The 22,037-nt window shown below is 53.1% G+C and overlaps 1 protein-coding gene across 6 annotated transcripts; it reads left to right on the forward strand.

Moving 5' to 3' along the window:
• The first annotated feature begins 40 nt into the window (after window positions 1-40).
• On the forward strand, window positions 41-21,677 carry Cntrob (centrobin, centriole duplication and spindle assembly protein). Of its 6 annotated transcripts, none has more exons than XM_021648154.2 (19): window positions 41-1,167; window positions 1,914-1,992; window positions 2,204-2,288; window positions 2,683-2,839; window positions 3,306-3,422; window positions 3,674-3,790; window positions 4,096-4,194; window positions 7,502-7,738; window positions 8,045-8,191; window positions 10,771-10,904; window positions 12,984-13,109; window positions 13,553-13,715; window positions 14,984-15,242; window positions 16,554-16,708; window positions 17,396-17,459; window positions 18,259-18,429; window positions 18,532-18,664; window positions 20,899-20,971; window positions 21,188-21,677. In XM_021648154.2, the coding sequence occupies exons 1-19, from the start codon at window positions 898-900 to the stop codon at window positions 21,305-21,307; spliced, it is 2,706 nt and encodes a 901-aa protein (XP_021503829.1). In that variant the 5' UTR covers window positions 41-897; the 3' UTR covers window positions 21,308-21,677. The 6 variants fall into 6 exon arrangements, with proteins under 6 accessions (XP_021503829.1, XP_021503830.1, XP_021503827.1 ...); XM_021648155.2 differs by having other exon boundaries at window positions 2,207-2,288; XM_021648152.2 differs by having other exon boundaries at window positions 20,899-21,677.
• The last annotated feature ends 360 nt before the right edge of the window (window positions 21,678-22,037 follow it).

Consider the following 22,037-nt stretch of genomic DNA (forward strand, 5'->3'; position numbering starts at 1 on the left):
CCGCCTCCCTCCTGCAGCCAATCCGCGGCCAGCGATGCTGCGCGCGTGCGCGCCCGCACTCCCAGGCTCCGAAGCCCCTGGAGAGGCAGGGAGCGCGGTGTCGCGGGCGGGTGACGTAACTTACGGGAGGTGGGGCTGCCGGCTGTGGGCGGGAGGCTGCCAACGGTTTGGGGAGCCGAGCGCCGCGCCGGGAGGGCTGGGTTGTGGTCCTTCTCTGTGTCGGCTGTGGGGTCGGGGGACAGTCAAGCCCGGGGGCCGGCGTGCTCAGAGTGGTCGGAATCCGGTGGTCGCAGCAGAGGCTCCCCGGGGGACGGGACTGTGCTTTCTGGGGTACGGGGGGTGGGATTCTGCGGACCTCCGCTGGGGCTTTCTTACCTGGGAGGGTTGGAGGGGAAATCCAAGGACGTTGACGCTGGGTGTGACAGGTGATATAGGAGCAGGTTGGGGGTGGGGGGGTTGTGGCAATGCAGTCTCGCCTCTCTCTGCACTAAAACTAATTGATGGACAGACGTTGGGCCCTCCTTGGTTTGGGTCTCACAGTTGAGTGTGAAAAAAAGGAGAAAAAGTTAACCAGAGCTAGCGCGTGCCGAGGTCGACCTGCAGTTCCAGGACTCTAGTTCTGTCGCTCTGCGTGCGGGTCTCCTGCCCAGCACAACCGCTCTTCGCGGTTCCCAGGAGCTGGGGAGAGAGAGATCTTTGCCCCATCCATGGCCTCTGGAGCCAGCGGACACTCCTCTAACGAGAAAGCCCTGGTACCCTTATTTGCTGAGGATCCAACAAAGTGTCTTCTTCCCTTCCAAATCACTTTTCTTGGTGAACTTACGCACAAGTTTGGAACCTCTCAAAGCTGAGCCAGGAATTCCCAGCTTCCTGCTGTGTCCACTTGTCTCTTCACACATGGCTACAGTCGCTACAAGCCCCAGTTCACCTCTCCGGCCAGAGGACCTCCTGAGCGATTCGTCAGAGCCGCCTGGGTTGAACCAGGTGTCCTCAGAGGTGACCTCCCAGCTCTATACTTCCCTGCATCTCAGCCGTCAGGCGGAGGCCACAGCCCGAGCTCAGCTGTATTTAGCGTCCACCTCACCTCCTAATGAGGGCTTAGACAGCTTGGCTCAAGAGCTGAGTCGCAGCTTGTCCATTGGGCTGGAGAACAACGTGAAGAAAAAGGTGAGAGGGGCGCTGTGTCTTGGAGCTCTCAAAGGTATTAGAAAGTATTACGCTCTTGGACTTTCAGGGTAGCTTTGCCGTGGCTTGGATCTATTACTAGATTTCAACTATTTCCGAAGTACACATGCTTTCTTATAGAAGACGTGTTTGAGGGAATGCCACGAAGCAATATACAGGAATTTGGGAAACTGTGATGGTTCTTAGTGGTTTTTTTTGTTTTGGCTCTTCATGGTTTTGTTTGGTCAGATGCCTGCACTGGAGAGTAGGCTGGGTGTCCTGAGGATCGGGGTTCCTGGACCCAGGTCATAACTGTGCACTTAGGGACAGCAGCAAAATATGCAAAGGCCCTTTCAGCCCCAAGTTATTTTGATTGTGTGGTTCAAAACTTGGCATGAGAGTCATTAGACCAGTGTTTAAAGAAGATAAGTTATTCCAGTGGGAAAGAAGACGGGTCTTCAGAGTATGGAATCCAGTGGGCACAGCCGCACCAGCTTCAGACGGGCATTTGTGCGTCAGTTGACAGCAGTCCCCTCCACCCTGGTTTCCTACCTGCTGATTTATTCATGTCCTTTCCTTTCTGGCCTCTGTAAACGTTTGCGTTCAAGGTTAAGACTTCCCTTGTTGGGTCTGACTAGAGTAGGCTGTAATTTGCTAAGGCGTATTTGAAAATTCAGAAAATTCTGCCCTGGCAGGGTATAGACGAGACAGGGAGTCTGACTCCTGTGGCCTTTTCTTCCCTCCCCTAGGATGGCTCTAAGCATATCTTTGAGATGGAAAGTGTCCGGGGTCAGCTCCAGACCTTGCTCCATACCTCACGTGACTATCGTAAGTCAGTCAGCCCCTTCCCTAGAGCTCTAGAGGACAGCTGAGGTGTAAGGGCTGGAGGCCAGAAGCAGGAACTCGGGAGACACTTGAGAAGAAAAAGCACCCATTCTCTGGGGAAAACTTTGGGGAATGGAGAATGGGAAAGGCCTCTTTTCTCCAAATGGCCTCTGTTCCTACTTGATCCTTACGTTGGGGTCTCTTGGGCTGCAAGCAGGGGATCCCCTCATTCGAGGAGCTGGCTCAGAGAGACGGGAAGAGGACTCTTTTGACAGTGACAGCACAGCTACCTTGCTCAAGTGAGTGCTCCGTGGGGGTTCTCCGAGCCCTGGGGTTCTTATGGCCCACTTGCTTTTGCTCTGCTCCCCAGGTCCTATCACCACTTACCCATACCTAAGGATCTAAGAAGCTGGTCATTGGGTTTTCATCTTTTCTTCTTCTGAAACCTGGGCAGTGGCTGTCTAGTTGGCTCTCTCTTTCCTCAGCCCGTCTTTCTTTAGCAGGTTAAGCTTGTTCTGCTGTTACTAGACCTTGCTGTAGGGGCTGCTGTGGGGAAGGAACCTCACAGAGGAGGGCGTAGGCTCTGCTGTTGCTGGCTCCACTACGTGGTTTCTGATATATACGAAACCAGGCTGGGCTCAGGGGCTCTCAGAGGTTCTCCCACCCTTGACATCGTCTATCTGGCTTGCTCAGCACCCGGCCTCTGCAAGACCTGTCTCCATCCAGCTCAGCCCAGGCGCTGGAAGACTTGTTTCCCCGCTACACCAGCCTTCGGCCAGGCGCCCCCACCAACCCCCCAGATTTTCAGGGGCTGAGAGATGCGCTGGACTCAGAGCTTACACGCCGAAAGGTGAGAGGCAAAGGCTTTCTTCTGAAGTGGCAGAGTTAGAGGTTAGGGGCCTTGGATGGAAAAGCAGGGCTGACTGCTAAGCCTGAAGGCTGGGCCCCCAGCCACTGTCCTGTGTCTGTGCCGCCACCCCAAGTGGTCCTCAGATCCCTGACCCCTCCCTCAGCTTATCCACTGGCGGACATCTTGCTCATTCCCTCTTACCCTAAGCCCCTTCAAGGTCAGTTCTGCAGCTGCTCCTCCGATGCCCGGTTTATGGGAAATGCGCGAAGGGAAGCGCTCGGAAGCCGACAGGTTTCCTGAGCTTACAGGGAAGCGTTCGGAGGTCGTGGGTCTCGAGGCTCCTGCTCCAGAACGCTTGATTCTGTGGACCCACCTTCCTGCCCACGTCTCCCGGCGGGTGCTGGAGTGTCCGGTGCTGCGGTCAGACTGGGCGAGAGCAGCGCCCGTGCCCTCTGTTTCTTTCCAGCACTGTGAGCGCAACATTCAGAGCCTGCAGACCCGGGTGCTGGAGCTGCAGCAGCAGCTAGCTGTGGCCGTTGCCGCCGACCGCAAGAAAGATGTCATGATTGAGCAGCTGGACAAGGTGACAGTAGCAGCCGTCGGGGCTCGCCGTGGAGGGCACTGCGGAGGTGTAAATGAGGGGTGGCAGGGTCCCAGGGTGTGTTTTCCCCGGCCTGTAATGGCCGTCCTGCCTCAGCCTCCCGAGAGCTGGATTACAGGACTGAACAGCGGGGAGAGATGGACAGCTCTTCTGACCTGGGAGAAGGGCACCGCTCATGACTAGAAAAGGGGGAAACGTGATTTTGGAATTTCATTTTCTTTGCCGTTCCCAAGACCCTGGCCCGGGTGGTAGAGGGCTGGAATCGGCATGAGGCGGAGCGGACGGAGGTGCTGCGGGGGCTCCAAGAGGAGCGGCAGGCAGCGGAGGTCACCAGAAGCAAGCAGCAGGAGGTGGGTGACCTGTGACACGCGGCCTTAGAGCCTCTCATGCATGTCTAGACAGGAAGAAGGAGCTTTGGTAGTGGGGTTCCCAAGACTTGCCTCTGGCTTGTGGTGGCTGCCCGCCCCCCCACCGCTGCACCTGCCGCCAGGTTCCCTGCAGCTCAGCGTTTCCCCGCTCTCCTCCCCAGGCGCCCTCTCCTTGATGGCCTCCGTTGTGGAGTTAATTCTACAGTTTCAAATTTACACTGCTAATTATTTGTGAAGCAGGGGCATTTTCCTCATTCTTACTGTTCTGTGTTTTTCTTTCCTGAAAGACGGTAACCCGCCTGGAACAAAGCCTTTCTGAGGCCATGGAAGCCCTGAATCGTGAGCAGGAGGGCACCAGGCTGCAGCAGAGGCAAAGAGAGGCTCTGGTGAGAAGGTGGGCGTGTGAGGTGCTCCTCTTGTGTAGGTGGTGTCTGTGGGTTCCTAATTTGAGTGGCACTAGGCCATGCTGCGAAGATGCGTCCTTGCGGCATCCGCCCTGCTGCTATCTGTTGGGTATTCCACCAAAACAGCCCTCTGCCACAGACTGCAGGGTGATATGTATATATGTACTAATATGTGTATGTATATTGGTTTTGGTTTTTTGAGACAGGGTTTTTCTCTTTGTAGCCTTGGCTATCCTGTATTCTTTTTGTAGACCAGGCTGGCCTTGAACTCACAGAGGTTCACCTGCCTCTGCCTATCAAGTGCTGGGGTTAAAGGCGTGCACCAACACCTCCTGGCAAATCATATTCCTATTAAAACATTAAACCCAGCCCAGGAGCAGGGTATGATGTGTCTGACCTTTAATCCCAGCGCTCTGGAGGAAGGCAGAGGCAGGTGGATCTCTGGGAACAGTGTGAGGCCAGCCGGCACTGCACAGCAGGACCTTATCCCTAGCACATATGCATGCACACGCGCACACACACACACACACTCACACACACTCACACACACACACACACACACACACACACACATACTCACACTCACACACACACTCATACACACACACACTCACACACACACATACTCACACTCACACACACACACACACTCACACACACTCACACACACACACTCACACACACACACACTCACACACACACACACATACTCACACACACACTCACACACACACTCACTCACACACACACTCACACACTCACACACACTCACACACTCACACACACACTCACACACACACACACACATACTCACACACACACACACACATACTCACACACACACACACACACATACACACACACACACACACATACTCACACACACACACACACACACACTTGCTACCCTGAAAGCCAGCGGACCTTCACACATTCCAGACAAGAGCTCCACCACTGAGCTACACCCCCAGTCTATCACTCCAGAAGTCTTGATTCAGCAGGTCCGTGGTGGGTTTCAGCCGCTTCCTGGGTGATCTGTTGAGTCAGGTGGAAACGCTGGTCTGGTCCAGCCTGAGACAGTGGAGGAGGAAGCTCCTGTGGACCCTGAGGGCTGAGCGGCCGTGTGGTCGCCAGCGCATTGGTAGCCAGGCCGGGACCCTGTTGCTGTCTTGACACAAGCTTGCAGCCCGCCGACGGATGCTAGTGCCCTTAACAATCACGGCTGCGGTGCTGACGGTGGGGCCACGTGACCAGCTCCTCCCGTGAGCCGGAGCTGTGGTTTTAATGGTGATGGAGACAGCTGTTGTATGTTAAGTTTTTGTTAGGTGCCAGGCACTGCTACTTTATACAAGCCTTTCACTCTAATCCTCACAAGGTAAACAGTGTCTGATATCCGTTTACAGGCAGTGACGTATGCCTGAGAACACGTGGTTCCCTGGGTGTGGCGATGTATACCCGTAATCACAGCATCTGGGAGGTTAAGGCCAGAGGATCAGGTTTCAGCTCAGCCTGGGACGTAGCCAGCCTGACTCAAAAACAAAACACACAGTAAACAAGTGCCAAAAGTAGGATTGAAGCTGAGATTTGAAACTCTGGGACAGAGTTCTTTTTTATTATTTTTATTTAAAAAGCTACCAACCGGGCACACACCTTTAATTCCAGCACTTGGGAGGTAGAGGCAGATGGATCTCTATGAGGTCAAGGGCAGCCTGGTCTACATAGTGAGTTCCAGAACAGCCAGGGCTACACAGTGAGATCTGTCATGAAAAAAAAGCAAAAAAAAAAAAAAAAAATCATATTGAGGATTTTATAAGAAACAGGGAGTTCATATCACGCATGCACAGCCCACAAAATGGTAAATCTTCACTTGGCCTTATGTGTTTCCTTTAAAAGCATCATGAGATCTTCTTGCTCCCCTCCATGCACAGCCTGTGTTCATATAATTTTTCTCTCAGGTCCTGGCATTTGCAAGCCCAGGCCCGAGGCGCTAGGTGCTAGGTGCTGGGGTCTGGCTGGAAGACAGGCAAGCTTGCTGCGCCTCACCTGGCAGGCAGGGTGTGTCTGCTTTTAAGTAGAGTGTCTTTTATTTATTCTTTACCAGTCTGGTACATAGAAATCATGTTTCTTGATAAGCGCACCCCAAGTCTCCCTTTCTCTTGGGGGTGACCTCCTTTCCAGTTGTTGGCTTGTCGTGTGGGCTTGGTTGCACAGGTCTTGTGCAGGTGACCAGAGCTGCCGAGTTCACAAGCGCATTGCCATGTGACAAGACAGCAGCTCACACCCTCCTCCCTGTCCCTCTTCATGACATTTCCCAAGCGTGGGGAGGGAGGGTTGCATAGAGGCCTTCACTCAGCTTATTTATCATACTGTCACCCAGGCCCAAGTTTCCACGTTAGCCGCTGCCCACAGCAGAATGAAGCTTCGCTGGGCAGGGTTGAGGACAGCACAAATCTGTGTTTAAATATGAGTTTTAAAAATGCATTTGTTTGAGCCAGGCGTGTTGGTGCACGCTTGTAATCAGCACTCAGGGAGGCAGAGGCAGGCTGTCCTGTGAGTTTGAGGCCAGCCTGGTCTACACAGAGAAACCCTGTTCTGAGGAACAAACAAAGTATTTTTATTTTGCATGTGTGGTTGTTCTGCCTACATGTATGTCTGTGCACCACATGCATGCTGGTGCTCACAGGCCAGGAGAAGGCTCAGATCCCTTGGAACTAGAGTTAAAGACACCCGTGAGCCACCACGTGGGTCCTGGTAACCAAACGCCGGTCCTCAGGGAGAGCAGGCGACGCTCTTCCTCACTAAGCCGTCTCTCCAGCCCTTAAACATGGGAGTTTTGTTTTGTTTTTTGTGTTTTTGTTTTTATTTTTTGAGACAGGGTTTCTCTGTAGCCCTGGCTGTCCTGGTCTCTCTTTGTAGCCCAGGCTGTCCTCGAACTCACAGAGATGCACCTGCCTGTGTCTCCCCGAGTGCTGGGATCATAGGGGTGTGCCAGCCTAAACAAGTGTGTTCAGAAAGCATTTGACATCGTTTCCCTTTGGCAAGACAGCAGTCTTCGGTCTCCCCAGGACCTGTAACCTTCAAGCTTTGGCTTCTGCCAGGCTTGCTGGCCCAGGTATCATTCCTACCTGTAGAACAGTGGATGGCGTGTTCTCCCACCCTGTTCTAGCTGAGCTAGGCAGCTGCTGTACCATTAGTGACTGTAATTCTCAGCACTCACCATGTGGGGAGGTCTGTCAGGTAGCTGGTCTCGTGAGCACACGAAAGCAGCTGGCATTCTCTGGGGCTTTAGGAAGAAGAAAGGCAAGCCCTGACGCTGAGGCTGGAGGTGGAGCAGCAGAAGTGCCGGGCCCTCCAGGAAGAGCGGGACGAGGCTAGGGCTGGGCTGCTCTGTGAGCGCCGGAAGCTGGAGGCCCTTCAGGTTGCTCTAGACGAAGAAAGGCAGGCCTGGACCCAGCAGGAGCACCAGCTGAGGGAACGCCACCAGGCACTGCAGGAAGAAGGCCAAGCACAGCTGGAAAGAGAGAAGGTAGACGTAGCAATCGCAAGAGTTGGGGAGTGGAAACATGGGGGAAATTGCTAACAAGATGAGACATCAGAACGTGGAGGTTAATAGGGAACAAGGGTGGAGAAGAAAGAGCTTTGTGGAAGGCAAGATTGGGAGGTGAGGACCAGTGTGAGGGGCTGGGAGCAGCAGATACATGGAAGGCCAAAGGTGACATTATACTGAGGTGGGGGAACAGGGTGAAAGGAGGAGGGAAAGACAGAGGGTGACTGGAATCCATAACCAGCAGTTAGGAGCTGAGGCCTGCGCAGACTGGAGTTTCCTCTGTAGGGGACCAGCCAGCGGGAGGCACAGGCAGCCCGAGAGGCTCAGCAGCAGCTGGCCCTGCTGCAGTCTGAGGTGCAGCGGCTGGAGGGGGAGCTGGACACAGTCCGGAGAGAGAGGGACGCACTGCAGCTGGAGATGAGCCTGGTCCAGGTGAGCCCGGAGTGTTCCGTGCTTGGGAACAGGTCTGAGCACACACAGTGACTTGGAAATGATGGGAGACTTGCCCGTCTCGGGTGTTTGGGGTTCATCATTGGTTGATTTGGTGATACTCTGCCTTAAACTCCACTACTGTTTCCCCACGGAGGGCCCAACATGGGCTCATCACTGTTACTGTTAACGTACACTGGTTCGTCTGTGGTTCTTAGAGATGGCGCCGCACCTGACTCTGATTGGTAACAGTCTGCTTTGTATTTATCGTCACTTTATTTTATCTCTTAAAATTTCATTGGTCATTGTATGTGGTCTGAGTGTGGGCCTGGGGGAGGTGAATATGTACTGGGACACATATGTAGAGGTCAGAGAGCAGAGGAATGGGACTTAGCCATCTAGCCAGCCCCAGTCCTGTCACTTTAGTCACTTCTGCTAATACCTCTAAGTTGGGGACCCAGGAGGATGATGTTTATTTTATTTACTTGGGAAGTTCCTGTAACAGTTCATGGACCTGACTCAAAACAGTGCCAAAAAGCGTCAGACACAATCAGATTAAAAAGTGCTCTTTAGGCAGGCCTGGTGGCACAAGTCTGTAATCCCAGCTACCTGGAAGGCCGGGGCAGGGGGATCTCAAGTTGTAGCCCAGCTTGGGCTGCAGTGTGAATGTGACTTCAAGGAGAGCCTAGGCAACCTAGTGAAATCCTGTGTCCAAAAGTAACTTGTAGACTAGGACATGGCTCAGCATGTGTGAGGCCCTGGGGCCCATCCCCAGTGCCGCTAAGGCAGCAGCAACAAAAACCTTGCTGGGCTGGAGAGATGGCTTGGCTGGTAACAGCACGGGGTGCTCTTCCAGGGGACCCGGGCTTGATTTCCAGCATCCAGTGGCGGCTGACAGCCACCTGGGACGCCAGTTCCAGGGATCAGACACCCCTTTCTGGTCTCTGTGGAGCAGGTGCCAACATGGTTTTAATTCCACTTCACCCGCTCTCAGAAGCTCGTTAAGCGGCTCTTACAGACATCAACAGAGGCCCGAGGTGGTCGGAACTAAACTAACGGCCGAACTGAGCACATTTTCCCTGCAGGCAAAGCCCGCACGCAGCGGAGCAACGGTTTCTGAGAGTGCATTGAATCTTAAGTTCACATTCCCTAGCCTCCGGTCACTACTGCAGCCAGGCTTGGCAAGCTTCCCACAGAGGACCAGAGAGCCAGTATCCTTGACTCTGTGGGTAACGCGTTCTCAGTTGTAAATACTCTCCTGTCGTAACACAGAGACTACCGTGGAGAGGTGTGAAAAAACGGGTGCCCGTGACCTGGTACGTCTGTGCAAAAGCAGGCAGTGGGGAACTCTTTGAGCTGTAGCTTGCTGATTCCTGGAACGGCGCAGAGGCTGGGAGAGAGCCGTGTTTCAGTCCACCGAGGACCTCTGTTTATGTGTGAGATGCTTGTCAGGGCCAGTGCATGAGAGCAAGTTCATTGATTAAAGGGCCACTCCTAAGGGAGTGAGCAAGTAAAGGAGCCGAGAATGGCTTCTCAGAGCTTGGCTGTTTTCTCAGGGAGAGGAGCCACCGAGGCAGGAAATCTAGTGGGCACGCCTCTTCCGGCGTAATCAGAAACAGCCATGAAGTTTCTGGGTACATGTTTTTTTTGTTTGTTTATTACTTATTTTCATTTAAAATTTTATATGCATTGGTGTTTTGCCTGCATATGTCTCTGTGAAGTGTCAGATCCCCTGGAACTGGCATTACACATAGCTGTGAGCCTCATGTGAGTGCTGGGAATTGAACTCAGGTCCTCTTGAAGACCTCTTAACCGCTGAGCCATCTCTCCAGCCCCTTACTTACTTACGTTTTAGACAAGGTCTGGATACATGGAGGTGGATTGTCCTTCTCCTACTGCCTCAGACTGTCAGCAGCTGGATTCAAGCATAAGCCACCATCCCTAGCTTGGGTATATGGGCTTAAAGCTTAGAAAAAGGTAGGGATAATATGAAAGATCTGGGAATTAAGAAATGTAGAAAAAAAAAAGTGCCTAGAGGCAAAAGCTTCTTATGTAGCTTAGAAATATGCAGCCTGGATGTCAGCAGAGAGTAGAGAGGAGGAGGTTGGCAGGACGAAAGGGCAGCTGGAGGAAGAGCAGGCAGCCACAACTCAGAGGAGAATCAAGAAGAGGTCCTGCTAAGGGAAAACGTGTTGAGACGGATTTTGGGCCTGGGGTCAGGAGTTGCAGTGACATCAGAAGAGACGCAGATGGAGGAACAGCCACTGTGGGATTAGAACTGAACTCTTCGTGAGTGAAGTAGCAGTCAGATTCCAGGGAGCTGCAGGAGGAGCAAGAGGCCAAGAATGGCAGCTGTAGACCACTGACGGCCCAAATGCCTCCTGGCCCAGGAAGGTGGGGCACACTCGACATTGCCGGCTGCTCTGCATCTCCTTGGGTCCGTACAGCTACTTCTTTGGTCCAAATCTTCGTCCTTGAGGCAGACGAGGGGGTTTGGTTGACTTTGTTTCATTTCCCACCACTTAGAAGACTAGGCTCAAACAGAATGGAGCTGACAGTCACCCACCTCCCTTCACTCCCAGGCCAGATACGAGAGTCAGCGGATCCAGATGGAGTCGGAGCTGGCAGTGCAGCTGGAGCAGCGGGTGACGGAGCGGCTGGCGGAGGCTCACGAGAGCAGCCTGCGCCAGGCCGCCTCTCTGAGGGACCACCATAGGTACCCGCCTCGCTAGACAGTGTTTCTCTGGTGGCATCAAGTGTGATTGGCTTCCCCTGTGTGCTCAGGGGCGTGGACCCTCTTGAGCCTGACTCCCAGGAGACTCCTTGTCCCATCTGGAAGGGCTTATGGAGAGGCCTGGAAGTCTCACTCCCCATGGCATGGCCAGCACCAAAGGGCAGGGCAGGGAATGCTGCTTCCGGTTCCTCTTTGGGACAGTGCTGAAGTGTGGTGTTCACATGCTGCCAGGACGAGTCTCCTTCCTACCCCAGCCCTGCTTCCCTCCCCTCACATGCTGCCAGGACAAGCCTCCTTCCTACCCCAGCCCTGCTTCCCTCCCCTCACATGCTGCCAGGACGAGCCTCCTTCCTACCCCAGCCCTGCATCCCTCCCCTCACATGCTGCCAGGACAAGCCTCCTTCCTACCCCAGCCCTGCTTCCCTCCCCTCACATGCTGCCAGGACAAGCCTCCTTCCTACCCCAGCCCCGCTTCCCTCCCCTCACATGCTGCCAGGACGAGCCTCCTTCCTACCCCAGCCCTGCTTCCCTCCCCTCACATGCTGCCAGGACGAGCCTCCTTCCTACCCCAGCCCTGCATCCCTCCCCTCACATGCTGCCAGGACGAGCCTCCTTCCTACCCCAGCCCTGCATCCCTCCCCTCACATGCTGCCAGGACGAGCCTCCTTCCTACCCCAGCCCCGCTTCCCTCCCCTCACATGCTGCCAGGACGAGCCTCCTTCCTACCCCAGCCCCGCTTCCTACCCCTCACATGCTGGGGGGGGGGGGCTTCTGTTTTGTTTGTTTGTTTGAATTTTTAGTCATTCTCTTTTTAGACCAGACTGGCCTTGAGTTCACAGAAGTCTGTCAGTCTCTGCCTCCTGAGAGCGGGGGTTAAAGGCATGTGACATCACGCCTGGTGGAAATGCTCTCTATTAGATCTTTTTCAAGTGGACGTGGATTACAGGACTGTAATCTCGGTTTGGGTGGCTGAGGCAGGAGGATTACAAGTTTGAGATAAGCCTGGGCTACATAGTGAGATTCTGTCTCAAACAAACCAGACCAACCTGATCAGCTCATGTGTTGCTCTCTGGGGAATTCATTTTGTGGCCTCAGCTTTGTTCTTCCCATCCCTGTGCTGGGCATGGGCCAGGAGGTTGCAGCTGTCTGTCTCCTGACCTGAGCCCACAGGAATAAGGGTCCCTGACAGTGAGGTGCTGAATGGGAGGACCAGCAGGTCTCACGTAAGCCGATGGCTTGTGCCAAGCAACTTTATTTAGGAGTGCAGCATCTTCTGTGCTATTGGAGGGGGCGGGGCGGGGGCTCCACAGCCAAGGTCGGCAGAGAGCTAAGTCAGACAATGTTGGCAAAGGGAAGACGGGGCACCTCACACGCAGCTGCCCAGGCACTGATGACCACAGCCCAGGGGGCGAGTCAGGCCCCTGGAAACCACCTTGACTCTCTGAGGAGACACTGGCCCCCTCCCTAGACCCAGTCCATTCCCAGACAAGGACACAGAACTAATGTCCCTTGTCCTCTTCAGGGCCTCTGGAAGAGTCTTAGGTTGATCTGGCTCCTTTACCTGTACACGTTCTGTCTTTTTCTCGTTGGTCACATGTTGTTGTTTAAAAAACAGCTTTTTATCAGCTGGAGAGATGGCTCAGTGGTTAAGAGCACTGTTTGCTCTTCCAGAGGTCCTGAGTTCAATTCCCAGCACTACATGGTGGCTCATAGCCCTCTCTACTCTCTACTGCCCTCTTCTGGTGCGCAGGTGCACATGCAGTTAGAACACGATACACATAAATAAATAAAATCTTTTTTTAAATGGCTTTATATTTCTAATTACATGTGTGCACGTGTATCTGTGTTTAGGTACGTGCATATGAGTACAGAGCCTTGTAGAGACACAGGGAGCTGGGCTGACAAGCAGTTGTTGGCCACCCAGTGTGGGTGCTAGGAATCGAACTTAGGTCCTCTGCAAGAGCAGCACACAGCACACTCTTAAGCACTGAGCTACCTCTGCAGCCCCCGACAATGTCTCCTGTCTGCAGTCTAAGTCTCTTTCTCCCCGGGCCTTCCCAGGAAGCAGCTACAGGAACTCAGCGGACAGCACCAGCAGGAGCTGGCTGCCCAGCTGGCTCAGTTCAAGGTCGAGATGGCTGAACGCGAGGAACGGCAGCAGCAGGTGGCTCAGGACTATGAGCTCAGGTGCTGGGCTTGGGGCTCCTCTTTCCCTGGGTCTGGTCCAGACTGGGGGTGGCGGAGAGCAGCCTCTCAGAAGCTCTGACCTCCATAATGTATCTGAAGCCTTGGTTATTTCAGTCTGAGCGTGTCCTGTCCTGCAAGCCTATTCCTTAAACCCCCGAAGTCATTCCTAATGTGTGTGAGGAGTGTGTGTGTCCCTGTAGGTGGTGTATAGGCCAGAGGTCAATGTCGGATGTCTCCTCCACCTCAGTTTGAGACCCTGAACATAGAACTCAGCAGTTGGTTACACTGGCTGACGGTCGAGCTCTCTGGACCTCTAGGGTCACCCAGCACTGGGGCCCCTGTGTGCCCGCCATGCCCTGCTGAACACGGGGCCTGACTCGGATCTCAGGTTTTGCAGCAGACAGTTACCAGCCGAGCCGTCTTCCTGGCCTCTCTCTCCTCAGACTGGCAAGGGAGCAGGCCCGAGTGCGTGACCTCAAGAGTGGTAACCAGCAGCTGGAGGAGCAGCGGGTGGAGCTGGTGGAGCGGCTGCAGGCCATGCTGCAGGCCCACTGGGACGAGGCCAGCCAGCTGCTCGGCGCCACGCTCCTGCCTTCCAACCCTCAGGTAGGCCTCGCCCCCAAGACAGCTGTCCTGTCCTTCTTCCACGGCCATAGCTCACCATCTGTGCCCCGCTCCATCGGGCACAGCTGTGATCCCAGAGCTGAGACATGAGCGAGTATGTGGTCTACTGCGGAAGAACCATGGCTGCCCTAAATGACCATAAGTTGTAGCTGAGGCTAGGGAGATTCTGGTCAGTAAAATGCTCGCTTTGTGGAGTGAGGGCCTGACTTCATCCCCTAAACAGCAGTGCATGACTGCCTCTGGAGAGAGGCTCCCCCTCATCCTTAGCTTACAGTGAGCTCAGGATAACCCTGGGCTACGTGAGGCCCTGTCTCAAAGGAAAAGCAAAGCAAGACAAACAGCAAAAACCAGAGTGACTCCCTGAGAACTGCACTCAAGGTGTACTTCCGGCCTCCACACACGCTCGCGCACACAGACAGGCACACACACACATATTGTTGCTAAGTCCTGCCCTAGACTAAAGCCTTTCCCTTGTCTGGTTTCTCTTAATTTATGATATGCTTATTGGCTAAACAGTTTTAACATCAGTAGAATGCATGTGGCACAAACAAAGAAAAATCCAAACTGTTTTGTTTTGTTCTTAAATAAAAGGTATCCAGTAAAAAGCAGCCTCCACGCTCTCCCAGGACCCCATCCCTCCACGAACCATCCAGCTTCCTTTCCCAGAGGCAGCCATGAACTGGTGTCTTGAGCATCCCTCTCCTCCCGTAAACCCCTCACACCACATGCCACCCTCTACCTGCTGCTGTATCACTGTCTGACCAAGTGCACGCTCCTGGACACAGAAGTGCTTTTCTGTGTTTTACCTACAGTGTTACAATAAGTATCAAAGTACATGTTGTTGTATAAATTATCTATAAAATTTCAGGAAATAGAATTGTAATAGGAAAAATGATCAGTTTAAGATTTGGTGGAAATTGCCAGGCACAGTGGTGCCCACCTTTAATCCCAGCACTTGGGGAGGCAGAGGCAGGAGGATCTCTGTGAGTTCAAGGCCAGCCTAGTTTACAGAGTGATTCCAGGGCAGCCAAGGCTACACAGAGAAACCCTGTCTCAAAAAACCAATACAATAGAAAAATAAATAAAATACATCAATAAGGGTGAAGTCTAGACAAGTGTTTAAACAATTTTGGTGGAAATTAGATGCTACTCATTCTCCTTCAAAGGTGGTTCAGGCAGTTTATAACCACGTTCAGGTGTCTCTTCAGACCCACCGGGCTGTAAGCTTTCTCTTTCTGTCTCCTGACCAGGCTCCTCCTGCTGAGCCCTCCAGCCCTGGGCCTCTGGAGCTGGAGAAGGGGGAGAGGAGGATATGGACCATGCCCCCGATGGCTGTGGCCCTGAAGCCTGCGCTGCAGCAAAACCGAGAAGTGAGGGGTGATCTGCCTGGAGCACCTCCCGTTCTCGGGAGCACCTCCCCAGATCTCAGCCTGCTGCTGGGACCCCCTTTCCAGAACCAGAATTCCTTCCAGCCCTTGGAGCCCAAACCAGATGTGGCTCCCCCCACAGGTAACTAAGGGCAGAGGTCACTGGCATTCTTCTCACATGCACAGAGAGCTTCCTTACCAAGTTCCTTCTGATGGGGGTGTGGTGCCTTAGCAACCATGGATTTTAAGGGACAGAAACTCACTGAGTAAAGGGAAGAGAGCATGAAGTACAGGATATATAGAGTTGGAAACAGCTGCTGTCATCGTGGCTACGCGGCTTCTCTCTGGACTTCCGTTTCTCCTCACCCTCCGCCTCTGCTTTTTTGTGTACAAGATTAGAACATGTTGCCAGAATTAGTTGAGGCCAGGCAGAGCAATTCAGTCAGAAGCCAATTTGAATCAATCTGGAGAGTTCAGGCTGGAACAGTTGGGTTGAACCAGCCAGCGAGAATTCAGAAAGAGCTAGAAAGGCTTGGAAAGGCTCTCATCCTATCCCCTCGTCTAAGAAAATAAGAACTTTTACACACTGCCGCAGGGGAGTAGAGCTCTCTGGCCTCTGTGTACCTGCTCATGTCCACAGTATTTTTTACATTATTGTAGGTGTGTGGATAGGCACGTGCATACCATAGTTATGTGGAGCTGTAGGAGCTGACTTGCTCTTTCCATCATGTGGGTTCTAGGAATCAAGCTCAAGTCACCAGGCTTGGCAGCAGCTGCCTTCATTGGTCTGCCGTCTAGCAGGTCCACCAAAGAAAGGGGGGACGTCTGCCTCAGCTTCATTACTAGAGCCAAGCATGACCTTGACCTGATTTATCAAAGGATTACAGCACTTCCTGTTGCTGGGCAGATGCGCTCAGTCGAGCTACATGCCCAGTCCCCAGATTCTGCCTTTTGTTGTGTTCTTGAGGAATTTTTGGAAACGTGTTTGAAGGGCCCAGCTTTGTGCTTCTGTCTGCATTTCTGTCTTCAAGTTGAGCTGTTGAGCTGTGCGATCTCCCAGACTCCTCTCACCCTCGCCTCTCCAGCTCCCTTAAATGCTGACGTCCTCTTTCCTAGCTGTGTCCCTCTTCTGCTTGTTTGCTTTAAAGGGCTCGTTCAAAAAGAGTTATGTGTATTGGTGTTTAACCTGCATGTACGTCTGTGCCTGTGGAGGCCAGAAGAGGGTATTGGATCCCCTGGAATTCCAGACAGTCATGAGTGGCCATGTGCATGCTGGGAATTGAACCCAGGTCCTCCGGAAGAGCAGACAGTGCTCTTAACCACCGAGCCATCTCTCCAGTCCCCACTCTCCCACTTAATAGTGCCTTTTCTTTGGGAGCATTTGATGGGTTCATTTACGGAGACTTCTTCCATGTACAACATCCAAGCATGCCGGGGCATTGTCACTTCACAGCTGGGCCCTTCTCTGCACTGGAGGCACTCACTGCTGACCACAGGGCAGAGCGACCATTTCCGGAGGAAGACCCTGGATCTGATGGGGATGGCTCCCTGAAGCCAGGGCTGCCCCCTGCTTCTCAGCTCGAAGGCCTTAAGAATTTTTTGCAGCAGGTAAGAGTCTCCCAAGACCTCCATTTGTCTTACCTACTGACTCATTTCCTCCAGGTTAGGGTCCTGTCCAAACTCTTGTTCTCCTGCTCAGCTTCCCAGGGCTGGGATCACTGTGCCTGACTGGCTTCCTTGCCTATCTGTGTGTGTGTGCGTGCATGTGTGCACACGCCTGTGTTTTGCCCGTGTTCCTCTGTGGGCGTGCTCATGAAGTGTGCGAGCCAGAAGATGGTGTCAGATGTTTTCTTCCTAAATAGTGAGAAATAGTGAGGTTATAAAAATGGCTCCACCCTCCACCGTGCCTGCTTTTTTTTTTTTTTTTTTTTTTTTAAGTCAGGGCCTCACTGTGTAACCCTGGCTGGCCTGTGACTTACCATGTAGACCAGGCTGGCCTCAAATTCACAGATTTATGCCTGCCTCCCCATGGCAATGGGAGTGCACCATCCCAGCTTTTATGTGGGTGTTGGGGATTGAACTCCAGACCCCTGCTTCTCAGTGTCACTGAGCCGTCTCCCCGGCCCCCTTCTCGCCTTTTTAGAGCCAGCTGTCTATCAGTGTAGCTCATTCTTAGTCCATAACTCTCCTCTGGAACGTCGGCCACTGCCCCTAGCTGAGACGTCTCTGTCCCCTTCAGAGCCTAGGTTTCTTTGTACCGGTTTTCTAGAGGAGCATCCTGTCTTCTTTCCCCAGCTGCTGGACACGGCACCCCAGAGTCATGAAAGCCCCTCTGTTGACCTGTTGCCCTCTAAGTCTGGTGAGTCCCAACTCTGAAGAAGGTCGGGGCTGAGTCTGGAAGAGGGGGAACTGGCGCTCCAGGATGAAGTGGGAACTTGGAGGTCGGGTTTGACTCTGTTCCCGTGACTGCGGAGGCCGGTAGCTGCCTTAACGCTTCAAACAAGCCTGAGTGAGAAACACAGTCGTTTTCTGTGGGAGGTTATATATACTTACTTGAATTTGGATTACATTTTTTTGTTGTTTGTATGGTTTTTTTGTGACATGATCTCATTCCATAGTCCAGTCTGGCCTCAAACTTCCCGGGTAACTGGGGTTGACCTTGATTTCACAGCAAGTTGCCTACCCTAGTGCCCTGAATACCAGGTTTACAGAGTGAGTCACGGTGCCTGGCTTAAATTTGGATTCCGTTTCTAAATTTATCCTTATACCTGGCAGTGTTAGAAACAATGACTTGTGCTTCTTTGTAATATACTAGTAACAGCTAACTTATATAACTAACTCTAAAAGTGCTCATTTAACCAACCAGACACCGGGTCATTGAAATGCCATGCTTAGTCTTTTATTACGTAGTACCCACGTCACAGAAAAATTTTACTGGGGAAGAGGACTGTCGTTGAGACAGTCTCTGACATAGTCAAAGGTGACCTTGGCCTCTGATCATCTTTCATTTCCCGAGTATTTCCAGTACAGGTGTGAGCTGTAGTGCCCAGCGTAGGGCTGGGGCTTGAACCCAGGGCCTCTGAGCTACCCTCTGGGAGCTGATTGATGCCCAGCCTTGTTCCCATGGGCATTCTTGCGTCTCTCTCTCCTGCTGCTAGGCTCTCGGGCGGTCTCCTCCTGGGAAGAAGCCCCTCAGGTGCCACGCCTTCCGCCTCCTGTCCACAAAACTAAGGTTCCCTTAGCCATGGCATCGAGTCTCTTCAGGGCCCATGAGCTCCCCTCATCCCATTTTCAGGGCAGCGGCCTCAGCACCGGCTCCCCAGAGAGAGGTGAGCAGACCGGGGTTGTCAGGGAAAGACCATTCTAGAGCCCAGGGAAATGGGATGAAGGCTGGGAGAGGGCCTCAGGTGACCTGTCCACCCGTCTCCCAGGTGCGGACGGGCTCAGCCCCCGGAGGCAGCTGATGGAGGTGTCCGAGCTCTTCCGCCTGTACCAGGCCCGGGGCTGGGGTGCCCTGCCTGCCGAGGACCTGCTGCTCTACCTGAAGAGGCTGGAACACGGCGGGTATGAGCTTGGGAGAGAAGAGCAAGAGCTGCAGGGTGGAACTTGGATTAGGAGATGGTCAGGCAGATTCCCGCTGCGCAGGCTTGTCCTTTTCAGGGCCGGCAGCGGGGCAGAGCGAGGGGTGAGGTCTAGGTCCGTTTTCTGTCTCCCTTGTTTCCATTTCCACGCTGTTTCTTCTTAACCCACCTGTACGTCTGTATCCCAGTTTCCTTCCTCTCTCCCGGAAGCTTAAACTTAGAGCCCCAGAATTTTTGCTTATTTAGTTAGTGTAGGTGCTGTAAACTTTTTCCACTGAGTCCCTTTTTACCTGAGAACTTAAAAAATCAAATGTTTACTCACAGTAAATCATAAGGAAATGTATTGGTCTATTATATATGTTTGAGACAGGTTCTCACTGCCGCCCTAGCCAGCCCAGAACTCACTGTGTAGATCAGGCTGTCATCAAACTGCCGAGGGCCTCTGCCTCCCAAGTGCGGGGATTAAAGTGACGTGTGTGCGTGTGCCGCCTTGATTTTTTTTTAAATGAAACTCAAAGGCAGCAACAACACAGACAACTTTTCAAATTTGAATGCAGTGCCAAGATCCACTCATTTGGTCCGTGCTGTGGAATATGGGTTAGAGTCGGCTCCTGTGGCAAGGTGCGTGTGAGGCAAGCGTGAGGAGCTGAGGTTGCTCCCAGAAGGCATGTTGAAAAGCCAGGCACGGTAGCTCACACTAACCCCTGGCGCTCACCGTCCTGGAGCCACGTTAGCTCCTGGCCAATGAAAGACCCTGTTCACCAGGTAGCCAGGTGCGGCGCACGCCTGTGATCCAGCACTTGGGATCAGAGGCTGATCTCTGAGTTTGAGGCCAGCCTGGACTGCACTGTGAGACCCTGTCTCAAAAAGACAAAAAGGGCTAATGTGGATAGCTCCTGAGGAGCAGCGCTGGAAGCTGTCTGCATGTTCACACATGCGCACATATGCTCACACCTGTCCACACATGCTCACACATGTCCACACCTGTCCACACATGCTCACACATGTCCACACCTGTCCACACATGCTCACACATGTCCACACATGCTCACACATGTCCACACCTGTCCACACATGTCCACACCTGTCCACACATGCTCACACATGTCCACACATGCTCACACATGCTCACACCTGTCCACACATGCTCACACATGTCCACACCTGTCCACACATGCTCACACATGTCCACACCTGTCCACACATGTCCACACCTGTCCACACATGCTCACACATGTCCACACATGCTCACACATGTCCACACATGCTCACACATGTCCACACATGTCCACACCTGTCCACACATGTCCACACATCCTCACACCTGTCCACACATGTCCACACATCCTCACACCTGTCCACACATGTCCACACCTGTCCACACATGCTCACACATGCTCACACATGTCCAGATATGCCCACACATGCGTGCACGCCTGGATGGACACACAGCAGTAGCCTCCATCTTCTGTATCTAACCGTCGTTTGTCTGAGAGCAGAAGGCCCCGTAGGAACAGTGAGGACGCTGCCTGGGACTCCCGTGCACAGTGGTGCCCAGCTGGAGCCGGGTGCCTCAGGCAGTGCCCGCCGTGGGGTGACAGCAGGGCACAGCGTGTGTGCCCTGTGTCCGGAAGCAAGGCTGCACCATCCAGAACACCTCGGACTTGATTTGGAATTACTTTGGTTGAGTTTGAATTAACTTTTGGTTGTGCCCTGTTCATCTTTCACCTCCACGTTTAGCTGTGCCTCGCCACAGTTGTAAGAAGCACAGATCCAGAGTAAGCCGTTAGGCCACTCGCTCCCACGTGCTTTCCAGTCCAATTCATTCTCAGGTCTCCTCCTCTTTCCTTCGTGTGACGCTGGACATTGAGTCACAGGCCTCGTGTTGGCAGGACGTGTGCTCTCCCAGACTTACATTCTTCTTGTTTTGTTTGGGGGTGGGGTGGTTTTTTGTTTTTTGAGACAGGGTTTCTCTGTGTAGCCCTGGCTGTCCTGGACTCATTCTGTAGACCAGGCTGGCCTCAAACTCACAGAGATCTGCCTGCCTCTACCTCCCAGAGTGCTGGGATCACAGACCCGCACCACCACGCCCAGCGCGGACTCACATTCTTAAGAGAGGAGATCGGGGACCACTTTCATTTGTACAGAGTTGTATGGAATTGGGCATCACTGCCCACCCCACCGTGCCCTTGCTTATACCCTTGATTCGTGTGGCAGGACTGATGGCCCAGGGGATCTTGTCCCTAGAAGAAACACAGACTCCCGCCTGGGTGAGATCCCCCGGAAAGAGGTGAGGGGCTCTGCAGGAACCAGGGGTGACCAGGCCTCTTGTCTGGCCAGTGACCCCAACTCTCTACACACCCTGGCTGGCCCCGCCCCTCCACGGCGTGGTCTCGCCCCACTTGCTAGGGCTTGCCCTCCTTCCCCTGTGCTCACTGGTTGGGGCCTCCTCTGGGGGTGGAAAGTGGGGGTACAGGATGGTGGCTTCTCTCCTCTCAATTCGCAGATCCCCGCCCATGTCCCTCGACGTCTTGCTTCAGCCCCTAAGACTGAAAAGCCTTCTCGGAAGAAAAGTGGACAGGCTGCCCCCGGCAGCGTGCGGAGTCGGGGAGGCATCTGGAGATGAGGCCTTCTCCTCTGCGTGGTCCTCGTCGCTGTTCGTGTTCGTCTGCCCGGTAGTCTGTCTGTATCAGAGGGATGTGGAAAATGGAGATTTTGTAGGAAGCTACTTTGTGAAGAAACCTTTAAAAATAGTTCCAGTATTTTAAAATATATTTGTTATTTCCTATAAGAAAACACAGGGAGTCTTTGGGGCTGCTGTGTGACCGGAGGTGTGAGTGGGCTGAGGCTCTGTGGGCTTGGGTTTAGCATTAAGTGAATTGTGAAGGACTTTGTTATACATTTTGTATTTTTCATACTTTCTGAAATAAGTATATATTACTTTAGTGACCAGAAACTCCCAAACTTTTAATAAAAGGGTAAATTATTGTATAAAACATTGGAGAGAAAGCTTTGATGCTGAGAAGAAAGTTTTGTCATTGAAAATGTGTTAGATGATTTTTATATGAGTTTTTGGTTGTTGTTATTTTGTTTTTTCCTTTTTTGAGACCAGGCCTCCCTGTCTGTAGCCCAGTCTATCTGCCAATTTGCAGCCCTCCTGCCACATGTGTTGGGTTCAGGCGTGTGCTAACGTGCCTGGCATTTCTGCTTCCTGAGAGCAGATGGTTCCTTCGGGTGGCGCTGGGGGTTCAGATTGGCAGGTCCCGTCCAGCCAATGGACGAGGTTGGGCTGCAAACATTATAGCTTTAAAAGGTGTTGGGCATCATGGCGCACGCCTTTAATCCCAGTGCTGAGA

Source organism: Meriones unguiculatus, chromosome 11 (assembly GCF_030254825.1).
Source record: "Meriones unguiculatus strain TT.TT164.6M chromosome 11, Bangor_MerUng_6.1, whole genome shotgun sequence".
In the NCBI taxonomy this organism is placed as follows: domain Eukaryota; kingdom Metazoa; phylum Chordata; class Mammalia; order Rodentia; family Muridae; genus Meriones; species Meriones unguiculatus.

Bases quoted from the DNA above. Each gene is read 5' to 3' on its own strand.
- Cntrob (XM_021648152.2), top strand. From the start codon at position 898: ATGGCTACAGTCGCTACAAGCCCCAGTTCACCTCTCCGGCCAGAGGAC. The intron at 7,739-8,044 runs GTAGACGTAGCA...TTTCCTCTGTAG, and splicing joins CACAGCTGGAAAGAGAGAAG to GGGACCAGCCAGCGGGAGGC. The intron at 18,665-20,898 runs GTATGAGCTTGG...TTCGTGTGGCAG, and splicing joins AAGAGGCTGGAACACGGCGG to GACTGATGGCCCAGGGGATC.